General features: G+C 46.2%; 1 protein-coding gene across 1 annotated transcript in view; it reads left to right on the top strand.

Moving 5' to 3' along the window:
* Positions 1-2,009: 2,009 nt before the first annotated feature.
* Positions 2,010-24,126, top strand: part of TSPAN31 (tetraspanin 31) — a 35,271-nt gene continuing 13,154 nt past the window's right edge. Inside the window, exon 1 of the mRNA XM_040425943.1 lies at positions 2,010-2,180. Within this exon, the coding sequence (XP_040281877.1) occupies positions 2,118-2,180 (63 nt within the window). The 5' untranslated portion in view covers positions 2,010-2,117. The remainder of the gene's footprint in view (positions 2,181-24,126) is intronic.

Here is a 24,126-nt window from a genome sequence, read left to right as displayed (position 1 = left end):
TATAAAAGTCTTGGAAAATCCCTTTAATGGCAAACATTTTCAGTTAGGATAGTATAAACTGAATATCTGGATAAAGAAATGTACATTATAACAACCCCTGCCTAATGATAAACCACACCCTTAAAATCAGGCCCTTTCAAAGTCTGAAGTCTTCCTAGAAAACTGTTCAAATGTCGGCAACAAAGCATACTAAGTAAAAGGCAATGAAAGTTCATGGTGTTCCCCGAGATCGGGATGGGCCTGGTGTGGTGTAAGAGTAAAACAAAGCCACAGACTCACCTGATGGGGTCCAGCTACACGGTCAGGTTTCTGCAGGCAGTTTTAGAAGTCAAAGCCAGGAACAAATATAAAAAAAATAGAAGTGATATCTGTCCTTTACAATTGCTTTTCTTTTATGATCCGCTCCTGATTTTGGCTTCCAAAACTGCATCAGGAAACCTGACCGTGTCGCCAGACCCTTACAGCAATCCGCCTCCAGGACCTATACTGCTTTTGGTCCCCACTGGACCAGAAGTGTGACGTGCCATCTACATGCACGTCACTGCCGTTGACAGTCAATGGCCTCGGCAGTAACCTGGGCAGGTGCCGGCCTCTCCAGAACTTCTGCGCATCCAGCGCCAGTGTAAATGTCAGCCAGCTTCCTATCTGGCTCACATTCAGACCACCTTCTAAGCCTAAAACACACCATGCCCACTCTATTAGACCTGGCGTGAGCAGGGAAAAGTCTGAGCCAGAAATATGACTAAGGCCTCTTTCACACGACCGTCTTTATTTTACGTTTACGGGCTGTTTTTTGCGTTCTGTATACGGAACCATTCATTTCAATGGTTCCGCAAAAAAAAAGGAATGTACTGTGTATGCATTCCGTTTCCGTTCCGTTGATAGAACATGTCCTATTATTGCCCGCAAATCACGTTCCGTGGCTCCATTCAAGTCAATGGGTCTGCAACAAAAACTGAACACATACGGAAATGCATCCGTATGTGTTCCATATCCGTTCCGTTTTTGCGGAACCATCTATTGAAAATGTTATGCCCAGCCCAATTTTTTTCATGTAATTACTGTATACTGTATATGCCTTACGGAAAAACGGAACGGAAACAAAAAACGGAACGGATCTGTGAAAAATGGACCACAAAACACTGAAAAAGCCATACGGTCGTGTGAAAGAGGCCTTAGGCTACTTTCACACTCGTGTTTTGTGCGGATCCGTCATTACAATAATACAACCGCAGGCATCCGTCATGAACGGATCCGTTTGTATTATCTGTAACATTGCCAAGACGGATCCGTCATGAACTCCATTGAAAGTCAATGGGGACGGATCTGTTTTCTATTGTCCCAGAGAAAACGGATCCGTCCCCATTGACTTACATTGTGTGCCAGGACGGATCCGTTTGGTTCCGCTAAATTGAAGAACAGATCCGGACCCATTCATACGGACATGTGAATGGACCCTTAAAAGGGTATGCCGGTAGGTAAAAGTCTGTGGATAGGGGATAACTATATGAGATAGCCGAGTACATCACTCCCCTATCTCCGAAACTCCCATAGAAATTAATGGAGCGACGTGCACCTTTCAGGGGTACAGAGCCCCAGTGCTCGTGATCGGTGGGGGTCCCAGCGGTAGGACCCCCACCGATCTGAGTTATCCCCTATCCTGCAGACAGGGGGTAACTTGTAACAACTGGAATACCCCTTTAAGCAACAAGCATTAGATGGGGACTATGACGTCATTATTAAGCCCTCCTCCTCAGTCCTTCAGAGAAACGGGGGATTGAAGTTGGGACCGAGGCTTCTAAAGCCACGTGACCTCGCGTCGTCCTTATGGCGCATGGGATTTAGCCACTACAGAAGGGAGTGGCAGGGGTAGTAACATGGCTGACTTCCGGTGACGTCACCCGTGCGCCGGCGGCACGTAACCCTCCTGGAACTAGAGTAGGCTGTGTAATGGGAGGGCTGCCTGACGTGTGGCCAATCAGCGCCCGGCACTGACTCACCTGTGGGCGGGCCCTGACGTCACTGGCTAGCGGTGCAGAGACTGAGGAAAAGAGAAGAGGCTTCCCTCTTAAAGAGACATCCCCGTTATTGGCTTGGCCCCCGGTGTGAGCAGGAGGATGGTGTGCGGCGGCTTCACCTGCTCCAAGAACGCGCTGTGTGCGCTTAATGTGGTGTACATGGTGAGTAGGAGGCGCCCTCATTCTTACCTGCTATGCTATCCGACCGGGGGGAGATGTCCTGCCAGGAAGGCTCTCATTCACTGACAGCAAACGGAGCTCTTGAAAATGTTGAGGGGTTGAAGTTTGTCCTTATGCAACTATCTCTTCCCTCAATGCTGGCACCCTCTTTTAACCCCTTTGTGCCCTGCGCTGTGAACTTATGATGTGGAGAGCCGGTGTTATATAACATATCACCCCCAGCCGGCTGTACCTGTAGAAGAACCTCCCCATAATCTCCACCTCCATTCACTGGTCCTCGGGTCCTTGTCCGTCAGCTTCCTAATGGACGTGGTCACGTGTGCTGCTGCTGCAGCCAATGACTGGCTTCAGCTGACACATGTGACCCAGCAGTGACATACCTCCTTGGGCCTGTGGTTGGCTGCAGTGGCACACGTGACCATGTCCATCTAGAAGCTGATGGACGAGGACCTGAAGGGAGGTGGACCAGATAGGTGTGCTTTTCTACAGGTACAGCCAGCTGGAGGTGAAATGTAAGAAAGCAGGACATGCCCTTTAAAGAGGCTCTGTCACCAGGATCCACCCTATTAAACCAGGTATAAAGCCTAGTAGGGTTGATCCAGCTGAGTAAAATGATACTTGCCTTTTTTCTTTTTTGTAGGTGCAGGCCTTTTGGAAAAACATACGCTTTTATTTTTTTATGCAGAAGAGACATTGGAGCACCAGGAGGCGGCTTATGTGGTTTGAGCACCGCCCAGCGACGCCCCTGGTGTGCCGTACAGATGCCTCCATTGTTAAAGGTTTCTGTCACCTGAAAAATGGGTATTAAGCTGGCTGACAGTAGCGATGTGCTAATGTCAGCTCAACATAACTATATTAGTGCAATCTCACTGCCTAAAGCCTTTATTGAGAAAAACTAACTTTTATAATATGCTAATTAGCCTCTAGGTGCAGGGGAGGGGGGGGGGGGTGTTGCACTTGCTCCTAGAGGCTCCGTTTGCCCACCTCTTTTCACGCCCTTCTCTTGATTGACAGGGCCAGGCAGCGCTGCTCTCCTCCCGCTGACCCTGTCTACTAAAAAAAAATCTTGTGTCCTTCCCACCCTGCGCCTGTGCCGAATACTGAATGTGACGGCGCACGCGCAGTATGGGCAGGACGTTCTCTGACATTCGGCTTCCTCACTGTGACGTATTCAGCACAGGAGCAGTGAGGAAGCCAGCAGCTGCCGAGCGTCCTTCCCTCACTGCGCCTGCTCCGAATACTGAACGGGGCGGCGCAGGTGTGAGATTTTCTTAGTGGACATGGACGGTGGGAGGAGAGCAGCACTGCCCTGGACCTGTCAATCAAGAGAAGGGCGTGAAAAGAGGTGGGCAAACGGAGCCTCTAGGACAGGGATCGGCAACCATCGGCACTCCAGCTGTTGTGAAACTACAATTCCCAGCATGCTCCATTCATTTCTATGAGAGTTCTGAGAAGAGCAGAGCAAGTATGCATGCTGGGAGTTGTAGTTTCACAACACCTGGAGTGCCGGAGGTTGCCCACCCCTGCTCTAGGAGCAGGTGCAACGCCCCCCCCCCCCCCAAGCTTAATACCCATTTTACAGGTGACAGAAACCCTTTAAAAACGCTCCCCCTTCCCCTTAGATTGACAGCACAAGACTTCATGTCTAGCGTTGGTTTCTCGATCCTGTGCATTGGTTCAGCACAGCGCATGCGCACCACGTCTTCTGCTTGCCGAGCAGTGAAGATGATTAGTGCGCACGCGCCGTTTATGTCACTGAACCCGGAACCGGAGGTGACCGCAGATGAAGCCGAAGGCGCCTCCACTACTGGGTTCACTGACATCGACTGCATCCGTATTGAGCACCAGGCGTGTCGCTGGAGTGGGGTTTGAACCACACAAGGCCGCCTCCTGGTGCTCCAGTGCCTATTCTGCATAAAAATAAAAGCGTAAATTTCTCCAAAACATCAGCACCTAGAAAAAAAGAGAAGTATCTTTTTACTCGGCTGGATCAACCCTACTAGGCTATATGCTCATGGTGACAGAGCTGCTTTAAAGGGAACCTGTCACCGGGATTTTGTGCATAGAGCTGAGGACATGGGTTGCTAGATGGCCGCTAGCACATCCGCAATACCCAGTCCCCATAGCTCTGTGTGCTTTTATTGTGTAAAAAAACTAAACGATTTGATACATATGCAAATTACCCTGAGAGGAGTCCTGTCCCTGACTCCTCTCACCTACAGGACTCCTCTCAGGTTAATTTGCATATGTATCAAATAGTTTTTTGACACAATAAAAGCACACAGAGCTATGGGGACTGGGTATTGCGGATGTGCTAGCGGCCATCTAGCAACCCATGTCCTCAGCTCTATACACAAAATCCCGGTGACGGGTGCCCTTTGAAGGTGTTTCTGGGATCTCACAGAAGGACAAGGTGGGTGAGTATACGGTTTCCTGGGATCCCCAAAATTGTGGGAAAAGCAGTGTTCTAAAATAAAGAAACCTTACACACCCTGGTGCTCCTGGTGGTCTGTGCTTCTTGCGCTGCAGCCATGACATGACCTCAGCAGCCACGTGGGGTGATCGGGGATCTACTCGCAGGCTGTCATGTGAGAGCCGAGCTCCTGATCTCTGCTGCATGGGAGACCCGCGTGGCACTCTGACTAGATGGCCGTAAAATGGTGGTGGGCTAGCTTAAGGCCCCAGTAAAAAGGTGGATTGACGGTGACTAAACAATCAATTTAACATGTTTCCAGAAGAGTGGACGTGGTAGATGGGCAAATAGGACCAACTCCATATTCAGGACTTCCATACTGGAGGCCGGTCCGCACTCTGACAGGACTTGGCTTTAGAACTGGGTGGATGATGTTTCTTGAATTCTTCGGACACCTACACGTCTCCCACTGCTTCCTTCACACGGTCGTCAGAATGCCGTACCCTGTACCAAAAAGGCAGGGGGTCTTACCCAGGGTGACTGTAGAACATAGGGACTGGTGAAGGGGAGACGTGAGCACGGGGGGCGGCACTTTCCGTTTTCATGCTGTATGGAGATTGGACTTGACCTTTTGTCTGTAACGCACTTTTTCAGTCTTTCTCTCATTTACTTCCCTTTTGGTAGTTTAAGTGGAAAACGTAAGATGACGGCGTTACATCCGCTATTCGTAACGGGAACTGGTTCTGAAAGGCCCATAGTGTGTAAAGGTACCTCATGGGGAAGTTCCTTGCGTGTGTATAGTTTGTATGCTTAAAGGGGTTGTCCCACAAATAATATTCTACGGTTTTCAAGCCAGCACCTGGATCTGAATAGTTTGGTAATTAAAAATGTATTATAGCTACTGAGTTATTCAATGAAATCTGTCTGTATAGCGCCACCTGCTGTTTGCTCTTTTTGTAAATTCTCTGTCCACCTCACTGAGATGGAAGCCTATGCTCAGTTCCATTCTTCAACTGCCACCTGCTGCAGCAGAAAGGGTACGCCCCCTAAGCTGCCAGCTTGAAATATGGTAAATCGAGGGAGATCTCTGGATCCATGTGAGGTGCAGGGCTGGTTCGTGCTTTGTTAGAGGTTGTCCTGTACTAGATTATGTATGGTTTTTGTTTTGTTGGTGTGATGCAGCAGAGGAAGCAGTTTGGACGGCTGCGCAGGACTCTCTGTGGTTGCACAATCTCTGGTTTGGACTCATTTTATGCACAACTTCAAGGGGTTTTCCAGGACACTGATTCTATAATGATAGAGAGAAATAGAAGCAAGTTATCAAAATAATCAGTGATCAGTCTACAGTAGCTTGTGTGTATATGTGTGTGTGTGTGTGTGTGTATATATATATATATATAGATAGATAGATAGATATTTTATTTTTACAGGGAATCTGTTATAGTGCCCACCCTGTTCACTTGCTCCAGCACACTTGTGTATTGGCAGCTTGGACCCCAATGGGCTCTCTCCCCTCCTCGTGGCGGGCTTGGCTGGTGCAGTAGCTCTGTCCCTCCACGCAGGATGCTGTCTGCTTCTTGTCAGCTATGCCTTTCTCTGCTCATACGGGGCACATGCACGCTCCTCTCCGATGTTACAGTACCAGTATGTGCCCCCCTTATTCTTCACCAGGCAATGGCTTGCTATCCTGGGGTACTTAAGGCACCTTTCTACTGTCCTGTTTTTCATTCATCTGCCTGACCTTCATTGGGTTAATATAGGGTAATATTCATGTTAATAAACCGAGAAGATAATATTTTTTTTTTGCAGTTTGTTGCCATATCTCCCATGCGCATTGTGGTCCGGTGAACCAGGAGCTGGTTCCACATTTCACACCTCTGTAGAGTGTAGTAGAAAAGGGATTGTGCCGCTTATCTTTGTAACTGGTACTGTGAAGGGGACTTTAATGGCCGGTTCCCTTTTTTCTCTTTTTTTCTCTTCCACCAAAGCTGTACCTAGCCTTTAAATAATGATAAAATGTTTTATGGGGACTATGATCAGTGGCAAGACCTGGGCATTACCATGTTCTGGCTGGTGAGGCCTCAGTGGATAGTCCTGGTTGAGACAATGTAGGTGGGTACATTTTAGTAAATCACGAGAAGCTGTATGGCTTATTAGTAAGACACAAGTAAATAAGCTTGACAAAGAACGGCTTGTGAAGTCAGAATTTGCTTCGGTAGGTAGGAAAATTTGGGGGTTTCCGTTTAGTTCTTCAGATGCTTCAAATCGCCCAAAAAGTTGTTTTTATCATATGCTAATGAGTTTTCTGAAAGTGCCCAAGTTCCCCCGCCTTACTCGCGCCTAACTCCGCCCCTCAGTAAGCTCAGGCCAGCCCTGTGGCTCTGTGACATCATATTTCCCTATAGGCTGTTCGCGCATCACTTGGGCACTTTCAGAAAACTCTCCGCCCCTGGGCACTTGCGACGGCTCATTAGCACATGATAAAAACGACTTTTTGGGCGATTTGAAACATCTGAAGAACTAAACACGGGTAACATCTGTGTCATGTCCTTGTGCTCCACTGAACAATGTCGCCTGTTTGAAACCGGTCAGGTAGGTGACAGACTCCCTTTAAAGAAGCATTCCCGCAAAGGACATTTTTATTCTCTGACCTGTTAGAAAGGTCCATGATGTAATCTGTAGTGAAAGTCTCTGGTGAGAAGATGACAGTGTTTGTGAGCTATCCCCTCCCTTCTGATCCTCAGCTGTGTCATGTGACCAGCAATCAGACTCTCCACCTGACACAGCATCTTATGTGTGGACAGGAAGTCAGTTTCTCTATGTATTCCTATGGGAGCCTCACTCTGTCTCATAGGAATGAATAGAAAAGTAACAGACTCCCTGTCCTGTGTCAGTTGGAGATCAGAGAGTTGGTCACATGACACAGCTGAGGATCAGAAGGGAGGTTTTAACTCAAATACAGCCACTGGTAAGAGCGTTCCCATCGCCATGTGTGAACCTAGCTGAAGTCACCTGTATGAATGGTCTGTACTGGTGTGTAATGCACCTTTGTGCACTAATTCCTGTCCTCTAAGGGTACTTTCACACTAGCGTTTTTCTTTTCCGGCGCTGAGTTCCGTCCTAGGGGCTCAATACCAGAAAAAAACAGATCAGTTTTATCCTAATGCATTGTGAATGGAGAGCAATCCGTTCAGGATGCATCAGTTCAGTCCCTCTTACGTTTTTTGGACGGAGAAAATACCGCAGCATGCTGCAGTGTTCTCCGAACACTTGCCGGAATGCCGGATCCGGCATTAATTTATATAGTGTTTCGGCAAAAAGGATCCGGCTTTCCGGTCTGCGCATGCAAAAAAATATATATACCAAATCCGTTTTTCCGGATGACACTGGAGAGACTGATCCGGTATTTCAATGCATTTGTCAGACGGATCCACATCCGGATCTGTCTGACAAATGCCATCCGTTTGCGTCCTGATTGACGGAACTGCCTGCTGGAATCCTCTGGGCGTTAGGGTTCTTTCACACTTGCAGCAATCACTAGAACAAGAACTCCAGCGAAAAATCACCTGATGCTTCATCTATGGCCTCATGCATACGACCGTTCTGGTCCGCATCTGAGCCACAGTTCCGTGGCCCCGCAAAAAAATATAACCTGTCCTATTCTTGTCCGTTTTGCGGACAAGAATAGGCATTTCTACAATGGGCCGCCTGTTCCGTTCCGCAAATTGCGGAAGGCACATAGGCGGCTTCCGTGTTTTGCTGATTCGCAATTTGCGGTCGTGTGCATGAGGCCCAGGGGCATAGCTAAAAGCTCATGGGCCCTGGTGAAAGAGTTCAGCTTGGGCCCCTGTCCCTCAGTGCTTGTTGGCAAGGGGCCTTCCTGCTGCCAGAGGCAAACATTGAAAGGGCACCCCCTCATGCCAAATTCTTAACCTAACCCCTTCCCTCCAGCCAGAGGTGTAAATTGACCAGTATTCACTTTCTATTATGCCAGTGTCTTATGTGGCACAAGGGTCTTTGGGGCCCCCTCAGGCTCCTGGGCCCAGTAGCGACTGCTACCTCTGCACCCCCTATAGGCCTCATCAGGGGTGTAGCTATCTCTGTGACCAGTCACAATATGGTAACACATTCATATGAACCTGTCCCTGCTAAGTCATCCGGGTTTCTGTTGTGTGTGACTTTTGTCCTTTGTGCTGGCTCGTCCTCAGTGTATCGCTGATCTGGCAGATACTAGAATGTGACCTTGGGTTTTGTTTTTCCACTTTTTTTTTTCAATAGGGAAAAGTGCACCCGACATGGGGTTGTCTTTCTGTGTGGATAGATGAAAACTGTCACTAAGTTTTAACACAAGGAGGAGCATTTACTAATATCTTTGCGCTGCATAACAGTAGCATAAAAAGTCGTCAATTATGGCGCACGACATATGTGCATAAAAATGTGTGACTTTTGAAGCTTCGCACCACTTTTCTAAAATGGCAAGAAAAGGGGTGAGGCTTTGCGTGGCACGCTGGGATTACTATGACTTTATGCCAGAAACTGGCGTAGATTACAGAGTGCCAGACATGTGCCTAATTTATTAGGAGACATTAGTGATCGCTTGTCCCCATACATTGGAGGTGATTGCTGCATGTAAATGTGGCCCTCATCTCCTCTGACGATCAGGCAGTTATTGGGAGCGTCTGGTTAATTTCTAATAATTGCCTGACACATCGGTCCGTGTAAGGGTGCTGTCACACATCTCGGCGATGTTGTAATTTGTGGGGGGGAAACGTGTCCGCTATTTCATACAGTAGAGACCCGCGGCTAATGACCCGGACCGGCAATAATGCCGAACGTGGTCCTTAAAGCCTCTAGATGAAGTGATCACGAGGGCGTTGCCTAGAGCCTCTGCTCTCTCTGCAATTGCCGTGTCCTCTCCACTTTGAAAGGGTTAGGCAGGATGACGTTTTCACGCCTGGCCCTGTCAAAGTGCAGAGGACCTGGCAGTTGCAGAGAGAGCAGAGCCTCTAGGTGTAATGCCAACGCCCCCGTTGCTCCTAGTGGCTCATTTGCATATGTTAAAACATCATTTTACTCAGCAATGCGGACACATATGAACATGGGACCAACACAGATGCCTTCAGCTGCCAAGCGCACATGCAGCAGGTCAGCCAGTGTCATAGGTACAAAGCTGCTGACAGATGCCCTTTTAATGTTTATTCGCACTGTGTAGGCAAATAGCATTTTTGGCAGAGTTTTTCACAAGTACACAGGACTTTACTGCAGACTTTCAACAAAGTTTCTCATGGATAGTTCTGTGTTCTGGACAAAGCTAGCCATATCCATAGGAACAGGATTGGCCCCAGATTTGTCCATATGAACAGAGGTGTAGATGAGCAGTTCCGCGTCAGCGCTACGGAGATCCGACATGGACTACGGTCATACAACTGGCAGTGCCAGCATTAACAGGAACTGCATGCACTTAGCTAGTTGATATGTTTGGGGTGTGAAAACATAGAATAAACCCAAGGTAGCACATGGAGACCATGCAGATTATTATGAATTTTTTTCTGTTCTGGCAAATTTTGTATTTCCAGGGCTTGAAAAGTCAAAGGGGCTCTTGAAGGGTTTCTGTCACCAGAATTAACCCTATTAAACTGGCTGACATTAGTGATATGCGTTCGTCTTCTCCTGCCAGCCCTGTGCGCTGTATAAATCTCGCGCCTGCTCAGTCCCAGCACACAGTCGGCAGGAGGAGACTAACGCTTGCCTGGCCCTGTCAATCAAGGACGGCAGGGTGTGACTTGAGGTGGGAGAACCGAGCCTCTAGGAGCAGGAGCAACGCCCCCCCCCCCCTTGCTCCTAGAGGCTAATTTGCATATCATCAAAGTTAAAATTGTGCAGTAACAGGGCCATCAATAAGCATAAAAATAGTACAGTTAGGGTCTGCTGACATTAGCACATCGCTAATGTCAGACAGTTTAATAGGGTTAATTCTGGTGACAGAAACCCTTTAAAGGCTATGTACACATTTTCGGGGGCAATTTTTATTATTATTACTTTGTACTCGTTATGAGCTAAAAATAATCTTTTTGATTCATCTTTATAAAAAATATGGAGCCCTTTTTCTGTATATAGCTAATATGCTCTAGTAGCACCCTTTGGATTTTCTCTTTTCAGTCAGAAAGGCAGCTGATGGCTCCTTATCTCTGCTCTCTGACATTATAAACACTCATTGTCGCTCAATCCTTATCTGACTGATAAGAATGTGGATTAAATAAGTGTTTATGACCTCTTAGTAGTTTAGAGATGAGGGTTATTAGATGACTGGCACAAAGTGAAAGTACCAGTCACATAGCTAGAAAAACAGTTAAAGGGTTGTCCCACTTCAGTAAATGGCATTTATCATGTAGAGAAAGTTAATACAAGGCACTTACTAATGTATTGTGATTGTCCATATTGCCTCCTTTGCTGGATTCATTCATCCATCACATTATACACTGCTCGTTTCCATGGTTACATACCACCCTGGAATCCTTCATTGGTGGTCGTGCTTACACACTATAGGCAAAAGCGTCAGCCTCTCTGGTGACCAGGACTGTGTGTGCGCACATAGGCTGGTGCCTTTTCCTATATTGTGCAAGCATGGCCACCACTGATGGATTGCAGGGTGGTCTGTAACCATGGAAACGAGCAGTGTATAATGTGATGGATGAATGAATCCAGCCAGCAAAGGAAGCAATATGGACAATCACAATACATTAGTAAGTGTCTTGTATTAACTTTCTCTACATGATCAATGGGTTGTCTCAGCAAGTGGCATTAAACACTTTGTGATAAAATGGCTCAATATTTTTAATTTGAAATTGAATAAGGGCTGCAGTAAACGATTTATTTTAGAAATCAAGTATTCTATCGATTATTTTTTTACTATTAATCTAATAAGAAAAAATGAATTAATAGACTGTTTTCCTTTATGAAAAACTCATCAGACCCTCTGCCATCAGTCCCCAACACCCTTGGTTCCCCCTGTGCGATCAGCTCCACTATCCCCCAGTGCATTCAGTATTCCGGTACATTCAAAAGACCAAATCAGGTCTGCAAACAGGGATACCAGCCGTGTCCGTTCTGCATTTTGCAGAATGCACACGGTCAGCCCTATGATAGAAATGCCTATTCGTAATTTGCATATGAATGAAACTTTGTTTTTCTAGCTTCTGCAAGTCTAAAGAAAATAACAAAGGTACCACTGTATATGGCCATTAGAGGCGACAGACTCGACAGGCAGAGGAAGAGGCAGGTCGTTCCGCAGGGGTGGTAGTGGTTGGGCAGGTGCACCAGGCCGGAGCCTAAGTGGGAAGTTGGAGAAGGTGCGTGCGATTACTTCAAAGGACGCACCAGAGTTGGTTGAGTGGCTCACTAGGCCTTCCGCTTCTGCACCCTCCTCATCCTCTGTATCTACACCCTCCTCACTCTCTGCTGTGTGCACCTCCAAAGACACAAACACCATAGTCCCTCCACTCGAGTCAGAGGAATTATTTTCCCATCCATTCCTAGACCTTACCAATGCACAGCCATTCTTGACATCGGCCGAGGAAGAGGAGGTAGCAACGGCCGCCACCCTGCGGTCTGAAGACAGTAGCCAGATCAGCCCAAGGAGGGTGGTCCCCGCTGTTGCTGCCTACTTCGAGATCTCAAATGTCAGTGGTGGTGAAGTTGACGATGATGTGTCGATGTATGTCACGTGGGTGTCCACAAGAGGAAGAGAAGGGGAGTTCAGAGGGAGAGATGGAGCAGCAGATGGGGAGGAGAAGCAGGCAAAACTCGCAGTGCACAAGAGGCAAAAAGCAGACTGCAACTGTTTCTGGAGCGAGCCACTCGCCATGCACGGTCACTTCTGGCGCTCTCAGGACGCCAGTACAAGGCTCCGGAAGGAAATATTTTTCCCAGAGCTATATGGCCACGTTCAGCGGCAAGTGAATATATCTCTGGCACAGTGTCGGTGCCAAGATACATCTCTCCACAGACACGTGGTCTAGCAAACAAGGCAGGGAAGGTACATAACTTTTACTGCCCACTGGGTGAACCTCCTGACGGCCGTCAAGCATGTAACACATGGCTCCCGTGTGGATTTGGTGTTATCGCCATGGATTGCATGCAGACCTGCCTCTTCTCCTCCAACTCCATCCTCCGTCTCCTCCTCGGCTGACTCCTCCTTTTCCACTGCTACCGCCTTTTCCGCTGCTCCCCAGAACCTATTCGACGTGCCAGGTGAGACGTTGCCATGCTGTGCTGCGGCTGTTGTTCCTGGAAGCCAAGAGCCACACCGGTCCTGCACTGCTTTCAGCTCTGCGATCACGGGCTGATCAGTGGCTAACCCCGCTCAATTTGACAGTTTGGCACCGTTGTCGCACACCACTTTACAATCTGCTGAGTGTGCTGAAACAGGGTAAAATGACACACGTGCCGTGCATAGCACACGTCGTGCACCGATTCGTTGCCAAATACCCTGGGGTCCAGGACATCTTGCGGCAGGCCAGGAAAATCTCTGGCCATTTTAGAAGATGTTACATGGCCATGGCTCGCCTTGCTGACCTTCAGCGGCGACACCACCTGCCCGTCAGATATCTGATTTGTGACACACCTAGAACTCCACCTTTGTATATGCTTGATGGGCTGCTCCAGCAGCAACGACTACCTGTACGAACTCTGCGGCAGGACAGGTTCTGGGGAGCTTGGTTTCTTTTTACTGCGCCAGTGGCTGCTCATGTGTGATGCATGCAGACTTCTGCGGCCATTTGATGAGATCACCAAACTGGTCAGTCGCAGCCAGGGCGCCATTGGTGACATCGTACCTTACGCCTTCTTTCTGGAGCGTGCATTGCTTTGTGTCATTGATCAAGCCATCGAGGAGCAGGAGCAGGAAGATGAGGAAGTTGCAATGCTGGATGAATTCCCAGGGCGGGGCTACTCCATCTGAGACAAGTCAGCAGGAGTCTGAAGAGGAGTCAGAGGAGGATGGTAGCTGGGGGAGGAGGAGCAAGAAGAGCAGGGTTTGAGGGGGACTTTAAACTTTTCTGGGATCCCTGGTGTTGTCTGTGGCTGGGGGGAGGAGACCAAGGACGACATTCTCCTGGGCGATGAGCAGGAACCAGGGCGCTCCACCGCTTCCAATTTAGTGCAAATGGGGGCCTTCATGCTCCAGTGTTTAAAGAGGGACCCCCGTATAAAAAGCATAAAGGGGAAGGACCAGTACTGGGTGGCAACGTACTTAGGCCCCCGGTACAAACACAAAATGGCGGACATGTTACCAGCATCACAGAGGGCTGGCAGAATGCAGCATTTCCAAGACTTGCTGCGAGAGATGGTGCATTCTTCTTTTGCGGGCGCTGGCAGAGGAATTTCCACCCACAGCGAAATAGGTGCAAGTACCAATCCTACCGCGCCTGCAAGAAGAGAGCGGTTTGAAGATGTGTTGGTCACTTCGGATATCAGATTATTTTTTCAGCCAACCCATCGACAGCCGTCCTCCGGATCCAGCCTCAGGGAACGCCTGGACTGACAGGTGTCCGACTACATCGGGTTAACGGCCGATGTGGACGCTCCGAGAAGCGAGGAATCGCTGGACTACTGGGTGTGCAGGCTTGACCTGTGGCCAGAGCTGGCACAATTTGCCATGAAACTCTTGGCTTGCCCCTCGTCGAGTGTCCTGTCCAAAAGGACGTTCAGCATAGCAGGGGGGATCGTGACCAATAAGCGCACTCGCCTAGCTCACGACCTCACATTTCTAAAAATTGATCTCTGAGGATTTCAACACCTGTGACGACCACGTGGAATTGAATTTCCTCATGCCAGCCTACACATATCTGCCATCATCCAGAACAAAGAATGGTCCTTGTCTTATGTATATACAGTGGCATAAAAGATCTTTTCTGTCAGATGAATGCCTAATTTTTGGGGCCTGTACTCCCGTGGCCTAAAATAAAAACTTTCTAGGCTCCAGCTGGGCACATTTTTGAGACTCATAAAAATGGCCCGATTAAAATACATATTTTTGTGGGAATTTTTGCCAATGATCCCCCTCTGGTATGTCACTGTCCATGTTGTAGGACTATTTGTGCACTTCTAGTAAGCATTTGGTGGCTCCAAATATGACCCAAAGGTTTTTCAGGTTCACCTGGCATTAAAGTTAATCGGGCCCGCCACAAACGCACGGTTCGCGAACATTTGATCGCGTACGTCCCGGCCAATGTTTGTCCATCACTACTAACAAATAACCCATATCAGGTTTCAGATACCTTTTTTTTAAAGAGAGACTACAGACGCTATAAAATATAAAGTAAATGTATTAAAGGAATAGGGAATGGGTGTGTTTTGGTTTTGCTTTGCAAACTAGGTAAATACACCGAATGAAAAAACCTGCAATCAATAAGGGTTAGATAAGACAACACACAACTACTAATTACGTAATTACATCCACACGTAATCTAGAGTCCTGACTACATCCAGATATAGAAGGTCCTGACATCACCAATGTCATCATCTGACAGCGAAATTCGCTGGGGAACCCGTTTCAGCAAAAGTAGTCAGACTCTATTGGGAACAACAATTTTCCTATGCAAGACGTCTCTCCGTAAGTGAACTCCGACTTTTTTTTTTTTTTTTTAACTGAATAGGTCCTGCTTTTATACTGTTTTAGGGCTCATTCAGACGACCACATGAATGAGTTCACTTCTGTTCTGCAATTTTGCAGAACGGGCGCAGACCCATTCATTTCAATGGGGCCGCAAAAGATGCGCACAGCACACCGTGCGGCCCTGCAAAAAAAGAGAGCATGTCCCATTCTTGTCAGCAATTGCTGACAAAAATAGGCATTTCTATAATGGGCCTTCCATTCTGAAATTTGTGGACTGCAAAACACGGCATGGTCGTCTGAATGAGCCCTTAACCAAAGAGTTTCACCCCCCTAATGGAATGTAGCCATAATGGTCACTGTGTATATCTTCTTCTTTATCTGTTATTTTGGACCTTGGAGCGGCCAATTCCAAGGTCTGCAATAAATCAGAATCCCAAGACTATGCAGACACTGCTAAGGCTACTTTCACACCTGCACAGACGGATCCGCACCTATAATGCAAACGCTTAGATCCGTTCAGAACGGATCCGTTTGCATTACCATGAACAAAAAAAAAATATATATTTTTATTTTTTTTTATATATTTTTTTCATGATAATGCCAACGGATCCGTCCAGACTTTACATTGAAAGTCAATGGGGGACGGATCCGTCATACTGTGTCAACTTCAAACGGATCCGTCCCCATTGACTTACATTGTAAGTCTGGACGGATCCGTTTGCCTCGGCACGGCCAGGCGGGCACCCGAATGCTGCAAGCTGCGTTCAGGGGTCTGCCTGCTGAGCGGAGCGGAGGACAAACTGTGCCAGACAGATGCATTCTGAGCGGATCCGCCTCCACTCAGAATGCATTAGGGCTGGACGAATCGGTTCGGGGCCGCTTGTGAGAGCCTTCAAACGGAACTCACAAGCGGAGCCCCGAACGCAAGTGTGAAAGTAGCCTAACTCTCTTGTACACATATTTCCAAGCAAGTCCTTGTTCATTTAGATAAATCGGATAAATGTCTTGAATACACGATTTCTTCTTTGTCCTGCCTATCAGATAACATGGACAAACCTTTCCACACCAGTTTATTTAATCAGACAGAAGGTCTCAAATAAACATTTAAGACAAATATATAGGTCAGGATAATTTTATCAACTCCAGTGGATTCCAAATGATCAGAGGCTCCTAATGTTTGATGTCAGCTTAATGTACACTGGCAATCAAAATTGGAGAACAATTTATGAACACTAATTATGAACAGAAATAATGTAGTTTACATTGACCTTCATTTGAAGGATTTTTTTTGTAAGGGGTACACCATGCCATTAGAACAGTGTTTGCCAAAATAACCAAAGTACACTCACCTAAAGAATTATTAGGAACACCTGTTCTATTTCTCATTAATGCAATTATCTAGTCAACCAATCACATGGCAGTTGCTTCAATGCATTTAGGGGGGTGCTCCTGGTCAAGACAATCTCCTGAACTCCAAACTGAATGTCAGAATGGGAAAGAAAGGTGATTTAAGCAATTTTGAGCGTGGCATGGTTGTTGGTGCCAGACGGGCCGGTCTGAGTATTTCACAATCTGCTCAGTTACTGGGATTTTCACGCACAACCATTTCTAGGGTTTACAAAGAATGGTGTGAAAAGGGAAAAACATCCAGTATGCGGCAGTCCTGTGGGCAAAAATGCCTTGTGGATGCTAGAGGTCAGAGGAGAATGGGCCGACTGATTCAAGCTGATAGAAGAGCAACGTTGACTGAAATAACCACTCGTTACAACCGAGGTATGCAGCAAAGCATTTGTGAAGCCACAACATGCACAACCTTGAGGCGGATGGGCTACAACAGCAGAAGACCTCACCGGGTACCACTCATCTCAACTACAAATAGGAAAAAGAGGCTACAATTTGCACGAGCTCACCAAAATTGGACTGTTGAAGACTGAAAAAATGTTGCCTGGTCTGATGAGTCTCGATTTCTGTTGAGACATTCAAATGGTAGAGTCCGAATTTGCCGTAAACAGAGTAAGAACATGTATCCATCCTCTGATGGCTACTTCCAGCAGGATAATGCACCATGTCACAAAGCTCGAATCATTTCAAATTGGTTTCTTCAACATGACAATGAGTTCACTGTACTAAAATGGCCCCCACAGTCACCAGATCTCAACCCAATAGAGCATCTTTGGGATGTGGTGGAACGGGAGCTTCGTGCCCTGGATGTGCGTCCCTCAAATCTCCATCAACTACAAGATGCTATCCTATCAATATGGGCCAACATTTCTAAAGAATGCTATCAGCACCTTGTTGAATCAATGCCACATAGAATTAAGGCAGTTCTGAAGGCAAAAGGGGGTTCAACACCGTATTAGTATGGTGTTCCTAATAATTCTTTAGGTGAGTGTATATCAACATAAAACCTTTTTATTTTTCAAAAAAACTTGATGATCATAATTAGAGAACAGCAATGACTGTAGCACAGAAAGATTCTAACTACATTTTCTGGAGGTTACACCAGTCACCAATCAGTAGAAGTGTACAGGCCCTTGCTTTGAATGACTTCCGCACATCTCCAGCCACAGGACATCGCTAGTCCTTCACACTGCTCTGGTGGGATTTTGGTCCACTCGTCTTCCAGTCTCCAACAGTTCTGTGCCTGTTGTGGGTTTATTGACCTTAACTTTGATTTTTCCAGAGGGTTTTCTATTGGGTTTAGATCAGGACTCTGGGCTAGCCATTTCATTGTTTCAATGTTTTCAGTTTTAAGGAACTGCTTTACCCGTTTTGCTGTCTGACAGGGGACATTGTCCTGCATGAAAATTGCTGGCTGATTGAGTGATGAACGCAAGAAAGGAACCATGTGTAGTTGAAGAAGGTTTTGATTCACACTTGCATTCACTCTGCCATGTAGCTGTATGAGAGGTCCAACTCCTGCTGCAGAAAACATTCCCCAAACCATGACACTTCCTCCTCCACCTTTTACTGAGTTCTTTACACACTTTGGGTTCAGTATTTCCCCAGTTTGTCGATGAACATAATCAGTGCTCCAGACAAAAAAAAATGACCAGGAGCCATTGGTTCCTAAACTAAAAAATTTAGGAGCCAAATTCAATTTTTTTAGTCGCCAAATTTAAAATGCATATAATTTTTAAAAAAGGACTTTGAGAAGATGAGACGCAGGTGCACTACATATAGGAGAAAACAGCACCACATACCTCTCACATCCAGGGACATTTTCTGGGGGACAAGGTGACTAAAAATGGCAAATTGCGTGGTTTAGAGTTTTTTTTTTTCTGTTACGGCCTTCACAGAGCGGGAATATTTTTTTATATTTTAATAGCTCACACTTTTTGGGACGTGGCGATATGTAATATGTTTATTCTTTTATTGTTTTTAAATTTTATATGTAAAACTGGGAAGGGGGCCATTTAAACTTTTTTAGTATTTTGGTGTTTCTTTTTTTTTTACTTTTTATTTAATAACCATTTCTTCCCTTAGGGACTAGAACCTGGATTTTTTTCATCCCTTGTGCTATTCACCCTGATAGAGCTCTATCAGGGTGAATAGGATCTCACATCTCCCTGCTGCCCTGGGCTCTGTGCACACAGCAGCAGGGAGCTGAACATGGCAGCCAGGGCTTCAGTAGCATCCTGGCTGCCATTGTAACCGATCGGAGCCCCAGCAGTGTAATCTGCCACTGCCACCAATGAACGGGATGGGACCCTGTGGCCACCATATAACAATGGGGGGGGGGGACACGACGACTTGTGGCCAGTGATAATGGGGGGGGGGGGGGGAGAGGCTTTGGGAGAGCGCACTGCACCACCAATGAATGTTTAAAGAGGACCTTTCATGGGTCCAAAGAATATGTACTTAGTAGCAGGCTGCATAGAGCGGCGCCCAGGGATCTAAGTGCACTTACTATTATTCCTGGGCGCCGCTCCGTTCGTCCGCTGTGGCCCCCGGTATTTTCAGCATTCAGAGGAAGGAGGAGGAGGAGACGCCAGTGTCTCTCCTTCTCCCTGACAGCAGCGCTGTCCAATCACAGCGCAGAGCTCAGAGCCAGGGAGGTTTTTTCCTCCCTGGCTCTGAGCTCTGCGCTGTGATTGGACAGCGCTGCTGTCAGGGAGAAGGAGAGACACTGGCGTCTCCTCCTCCTTCCTCTGAATGCTGAAAATACCAGGGGCCACAGCGGACGAACGGAGCGGCGCCCAGGAATAATAGTAAGTGCACTTAGATCCCTGGGCGCCGCTCTATGCAGCCTGCTGATAAGTTCATATTCTTTGGACCCACGAAAGGTCCTCTAACTCCTTTATACAATTGTCTGCAGCGGTATCACAGACCGGGCACCCGGCCTCAGTAACAGGGCATGCGATCTGGGGCACCTGAGGGGTTAATGGCCGCGGATCGCATGCCCTGCGTGCCGGGTCTGTGATACCGCTGCCTATACTTATGTTTTACATTCATTGGTGGCACAGTGGCGACAGCTCCTCCCCTCCTCCTCCCTGCTATATCCCCATTGGTGGTAGTGGCGGCCGCGTCACAGTGGAGAGGGAGGGACTTCTTCCTTCTCCACTGTGCAGTGTGCTAGTGAAGAGAACGTAGGCTGCGCAGGATCGCGGCGGTACAGTCGCAAATGGCGACAAGACTAAAAAGTCTTGTCGCCATCTGCAAATTTTAAGGCGCATTGGCGACCGTTTTGGTCGCCATCTGGAGCCCTGATAATGTTTCCCATCAGACCCAAATAAATGTAAACTTTTTTTCATCACTAAAATGAACTCTGGAGCACTTCTCCTCTGTCCACACAATATGCTCCTCAGCAAAGGCGAGTCTAGCCTTTTGATTCTTTCTGCTAATTAGAGGTTTGGTCACTGCAGAGTGGGCTTTCAGTCCAAATGCTCTTACACGTCGAGACCCTGTATGACGAGACCGATCCTCACCCTGTTCAGTGCGGAACTGGCGAGCAATTCAGCTGCAGTGTTGAAACGATTACCTATGGAGATTCTCCGCATTATCCTGTCCTCTCTTGGATTTGTCTTTTTCGAGGGCGACCAGCCTTCTTGGGGGACTTGAATGAGTTTGTGTTTGTGATTTTGTAAAGATGCAATATTTTTCGCTTTATAAGACGCACTTCTTTGTCCCCCCAACATGGGGGGAAAAGTCAGTGCGTCTTATAAAGCGCATGTGCCAAAATCATAGTGGCCGGCTCACTTATTAAAGCTCCTGCAATGTGCCGGCCACCATGATTTTGGCACATGCGCTTTATAAGACGCACTGACTTTTTTCCCCTCGTGTCAGTGCTGCAGGCAGCGGGTATGAAGCACTTAGGAGTGGGCGGCGACAGTGAAACATTCAGCTGAATGCCGCAAGCCCGCACGTCTATCTGCAGCTGGGGTCCATTTCAGACGAGGAGGAGAGACGAAAGCCATTCTCCTTCTCCACTGCCACCCTGCATGTCGCGCTGTTTGGTGGTGAGCGCGGCAGGAACTGCCGCCTCCACCAATAAGCTTACCCCCTCCCTCCAGTGCGGCCATAATCGCCGTTGCCACAGACCACCAATGAAACTGCTGTGAGACCGTCGCCCTGTTCTATCCTGTGTCACCTAAAGTCCCTGGTAAGTGACAGCTCAGGGGCTGACCTAAAAATTAACTGTGTGTTAAATAGGACTATAACCCCCCTCATCCATAAGAATGCACCCATGTACTGCAGTACATGGGTGCATTCTTAAGGATAGGGGGTGTTATAGTCACATTTTATAAAAACACATGTCAATTACATTACAGTATTAATATTAAGTGTGACTATAACTTCCCCCTCATCCTTAACCTCTTCAGGACACATGTATATTCCAATCACCGGCGGGTGGTGATTGGAACCCGGTGCCTGCTCAAATGCGCGGGGGGGTCCCGCTGCCTTCCAGTGACGAGCCTGGGAGATCCAGCCCCCTGGATCTCACAAGGCCGGAAGCTGTATGAGTAATACTCATTGTACTACTCATACAGCCAATGCATTCCAATACAGAAGTATTGGAATGCATTGTAAAGGATTAGACCCCCAAAAATCCCAAAGTGAGACAAAAAATAAAGTGAAAAAAAATGTTTAAAAATAAAGTTTTCCCCCCCAAAAAAGTAAGTTTCGAGTAAAAATAAACAAAAACGTAATTTTCCCCAAATAGAGTTTAAAAAAATTGGTAACAAATAGGGGAAAAAAAGTATACATATTGGGTATCGTCGCGTCCGTATTGACCGGCTCTATAAACATATCACATGACCTAACCTGTCAGATGAATGTTGTAAATAACAAAAAATAAAAACGGTGCCAAAACAGCTATTTCTTGTTACCTTGCCTCACAAAAAGTGTAATAATGAGTAACCAAAAATCATATGTACCCTAAACTAGTACCAACAATACTGCCACCCTATCCCGTAGTTTCTAAAATGGGGTCACTTTTTTGGAGTTTCTACTCTAGGGGTGCATCAGAGGGGCTTCAAATGGGACATGGTGTCAAAAAAAACTGTCCAGCAAAATCCGCCTTCCAAAAACCATATGGCATTCCTTTCCTTCTGCGCCCTGCCGTGTGCCCGTACAGCAGTTTACGACCACATATGGGGCGTTTCTGTAAACTACAGTATCAGGGCCATAAATATTGAGTTTTGTTTGGCTATTAACTGGGAAAAAAAATATTAAAGTGAAAAATCTGCCAAAAAAGTGAAATTTTGAATCTCTATTTTCCATTAATTCTTGTGGAACACCTTAAGGGTTAACGACGTTTTGAATACCTTGAAACAGGACACGGTGTAAATAAACCAGTCCATAAAAATCAGCCCTCCAAAAACCAAACTGCGCACCTTTCCCTCTACGCCCCGGTGTGTGGCCGTACAGTAGTTTACGGCCACATATGGGGTGTTTCTGTAAACAGCAGAGTCAGGGCAATAAAGATACAGTCTTGTTTGGCTGTTAACCCTTGCTTTGTTAGTGGAAAAAATGGGTTACAATGGAAAATGTGGCAAAAAAATGAAATTCTCTAATTTCATCCCCATTTGGCAATAACTCTTGTGCAACACCTAAAGGGTTAACAAAGTTTGTAAAATCAGTTTTGAATACCTTGAGGGGTGTAGTTTCTAGAATGGGGTCATTTTTGGGTGGTTTCTATTATGTAAGCCTCACAAAGTGACTTCAGACCTGAACTGGTCCCTAAAAATTGGGTTTTTGAAAATTTCTGAAAAATTTCAAGATTTGCTTCTAAACTTCTAAGCCTTGTAACATCCCCAAAAAATAAAATGTCATTACCAAAATGATCCAAACATGAAGTGGACATATGGGGAATGTAAAGTAATAACTATTTTTTGAGGTATTACTATGTATTATAGAAGTAAAGAAATTGAAACTTGGAAATTAGCAATTTTTTTTTACACATTTTTGGTAAGTTTAGTATGTTTTTATAAATACATTTTTATTTTTATTTTATATTTTTTTACTTCATTTTACCATTGTCATGAAGTTCAATATGTGATGAAAAAACTATCTCAGAATGGCCTGGATAAGTCAGTGTTTTAAAGTTATCACCACTTAAAGTGACACTGGTCAGATTTTCAAAAAATGGCCTGGTCCTTAAGGTGAAATAAGGCTGTGTCCTTAAGGAGTTAAGAATACACCCATGTACTGCAGTAAATAGATGCATTCTTATGGATGAGGAGGGTTATTGTCATTTTTATATAAACACAGGCCAATTACATTACTAATATTAAGTGTGACTATAACCCCCCCCCCCCCCCCCCTCATCTTTAGGCCTCTTTCACACTACAGTATGTCGATTTCAGTGTTTTGCGTTCCGTTTTTCACGGATCCGTTTTTTTGTTTCCGTTGTGTTTCCGTTCCGTTTTTTCCATATGGCATATACAGTAATTTCATAGAGAAAATTGGGCTGGGCATAACATTTTCAATAGATGGTTCCGCAAAAAACGGAACGGATACGGAAGACATACGGATGCATTTCCGTATGTGTTCCTTTTTTTTGCGGACCCATTGACTTTAATGGAGCCACGGAACGTGATTTGCGGCCAAATATAGGACATGTTCTATCTTTCAACGGAATGGAAATACGGAAACGTTTTTTTTTTGCGGAACCATTGAAATGAATGGTTCCATATACGGAACGCAAAAAACGGCCCGCAAAACGGAAAAAAAAAAACGGTAGTGTGAAAGAGGCCTTAAGAATACACCAATGTACTGCAGTACATGGGTGTATTCTAAAGGATGAGGGGGGTTATAGTCACATAACAGTGCGTCATCCAAAGATCTCCCAAATATCCTCATAACAGTGTGTCATCCGTAGATCCCCCATAACAGTGTAAACTATTATTTCTATTTTATTAAATATTTTAGCACCTTTTTGGTTCAAAATATTTTTTTCCTGTCTTCCTCCTTTAAAACCTGGGTGCGTCATAAAGCGAAAAATACGGTATACTACAATAATGGTCAGCATCAAAATAAAAATAAAAAAAGAATGATTGTTACACTTTAAATGTGTTTGACCTCTTGGTAATTTAGAGATAAAGGTTATTAGATGACCAGCACAAAGTGAAAGTAGGACACACACAGCTCGGAAAATGGTGTAAATCATAGATTGTAAGCTCTTGCGATCGGAGCCCTCACTCCTAGTGTTTCAGTTGTATATTAGCCAGGTACGTTGTGATATCTTTTGTTTTGTACATGAACCCTCTGAATTGTAAAGCACTGCAGAATATGGTGGCGCTATATAAATATTAATAGAAAACTAGCTTAGTTGCCCATGGCAACCAGATTCCACTTTTCATTTTCCAAAAGAGCTGTTAAAAACAAAACGTAGAATCTGATTGGTTGCTATGGACAACTAAACCATCAGATCAGGCTTTTTTGGGGCAAGAAAAAAG

Source organism: Bufo bufo, chromosome 3 (genome assembly GCF_905171765.1).
Source record: "Bufo bufo chromosome 3, aBufBuf1.1, whole genome shotgun sequence".
In the NCBI taxonomy this organism is placed as follows: domain Eukaryota; kingdom Metazoa; phylum Chordata; class Amphibia; order Anura; family Bufonidae; genus Bufo; species Bufo bufo.
The sequence above is the reverse complement of the archived record's forward strand: the minus strand, read 5'-3'. Positions and strand labels throughout refer to the sequence as shown.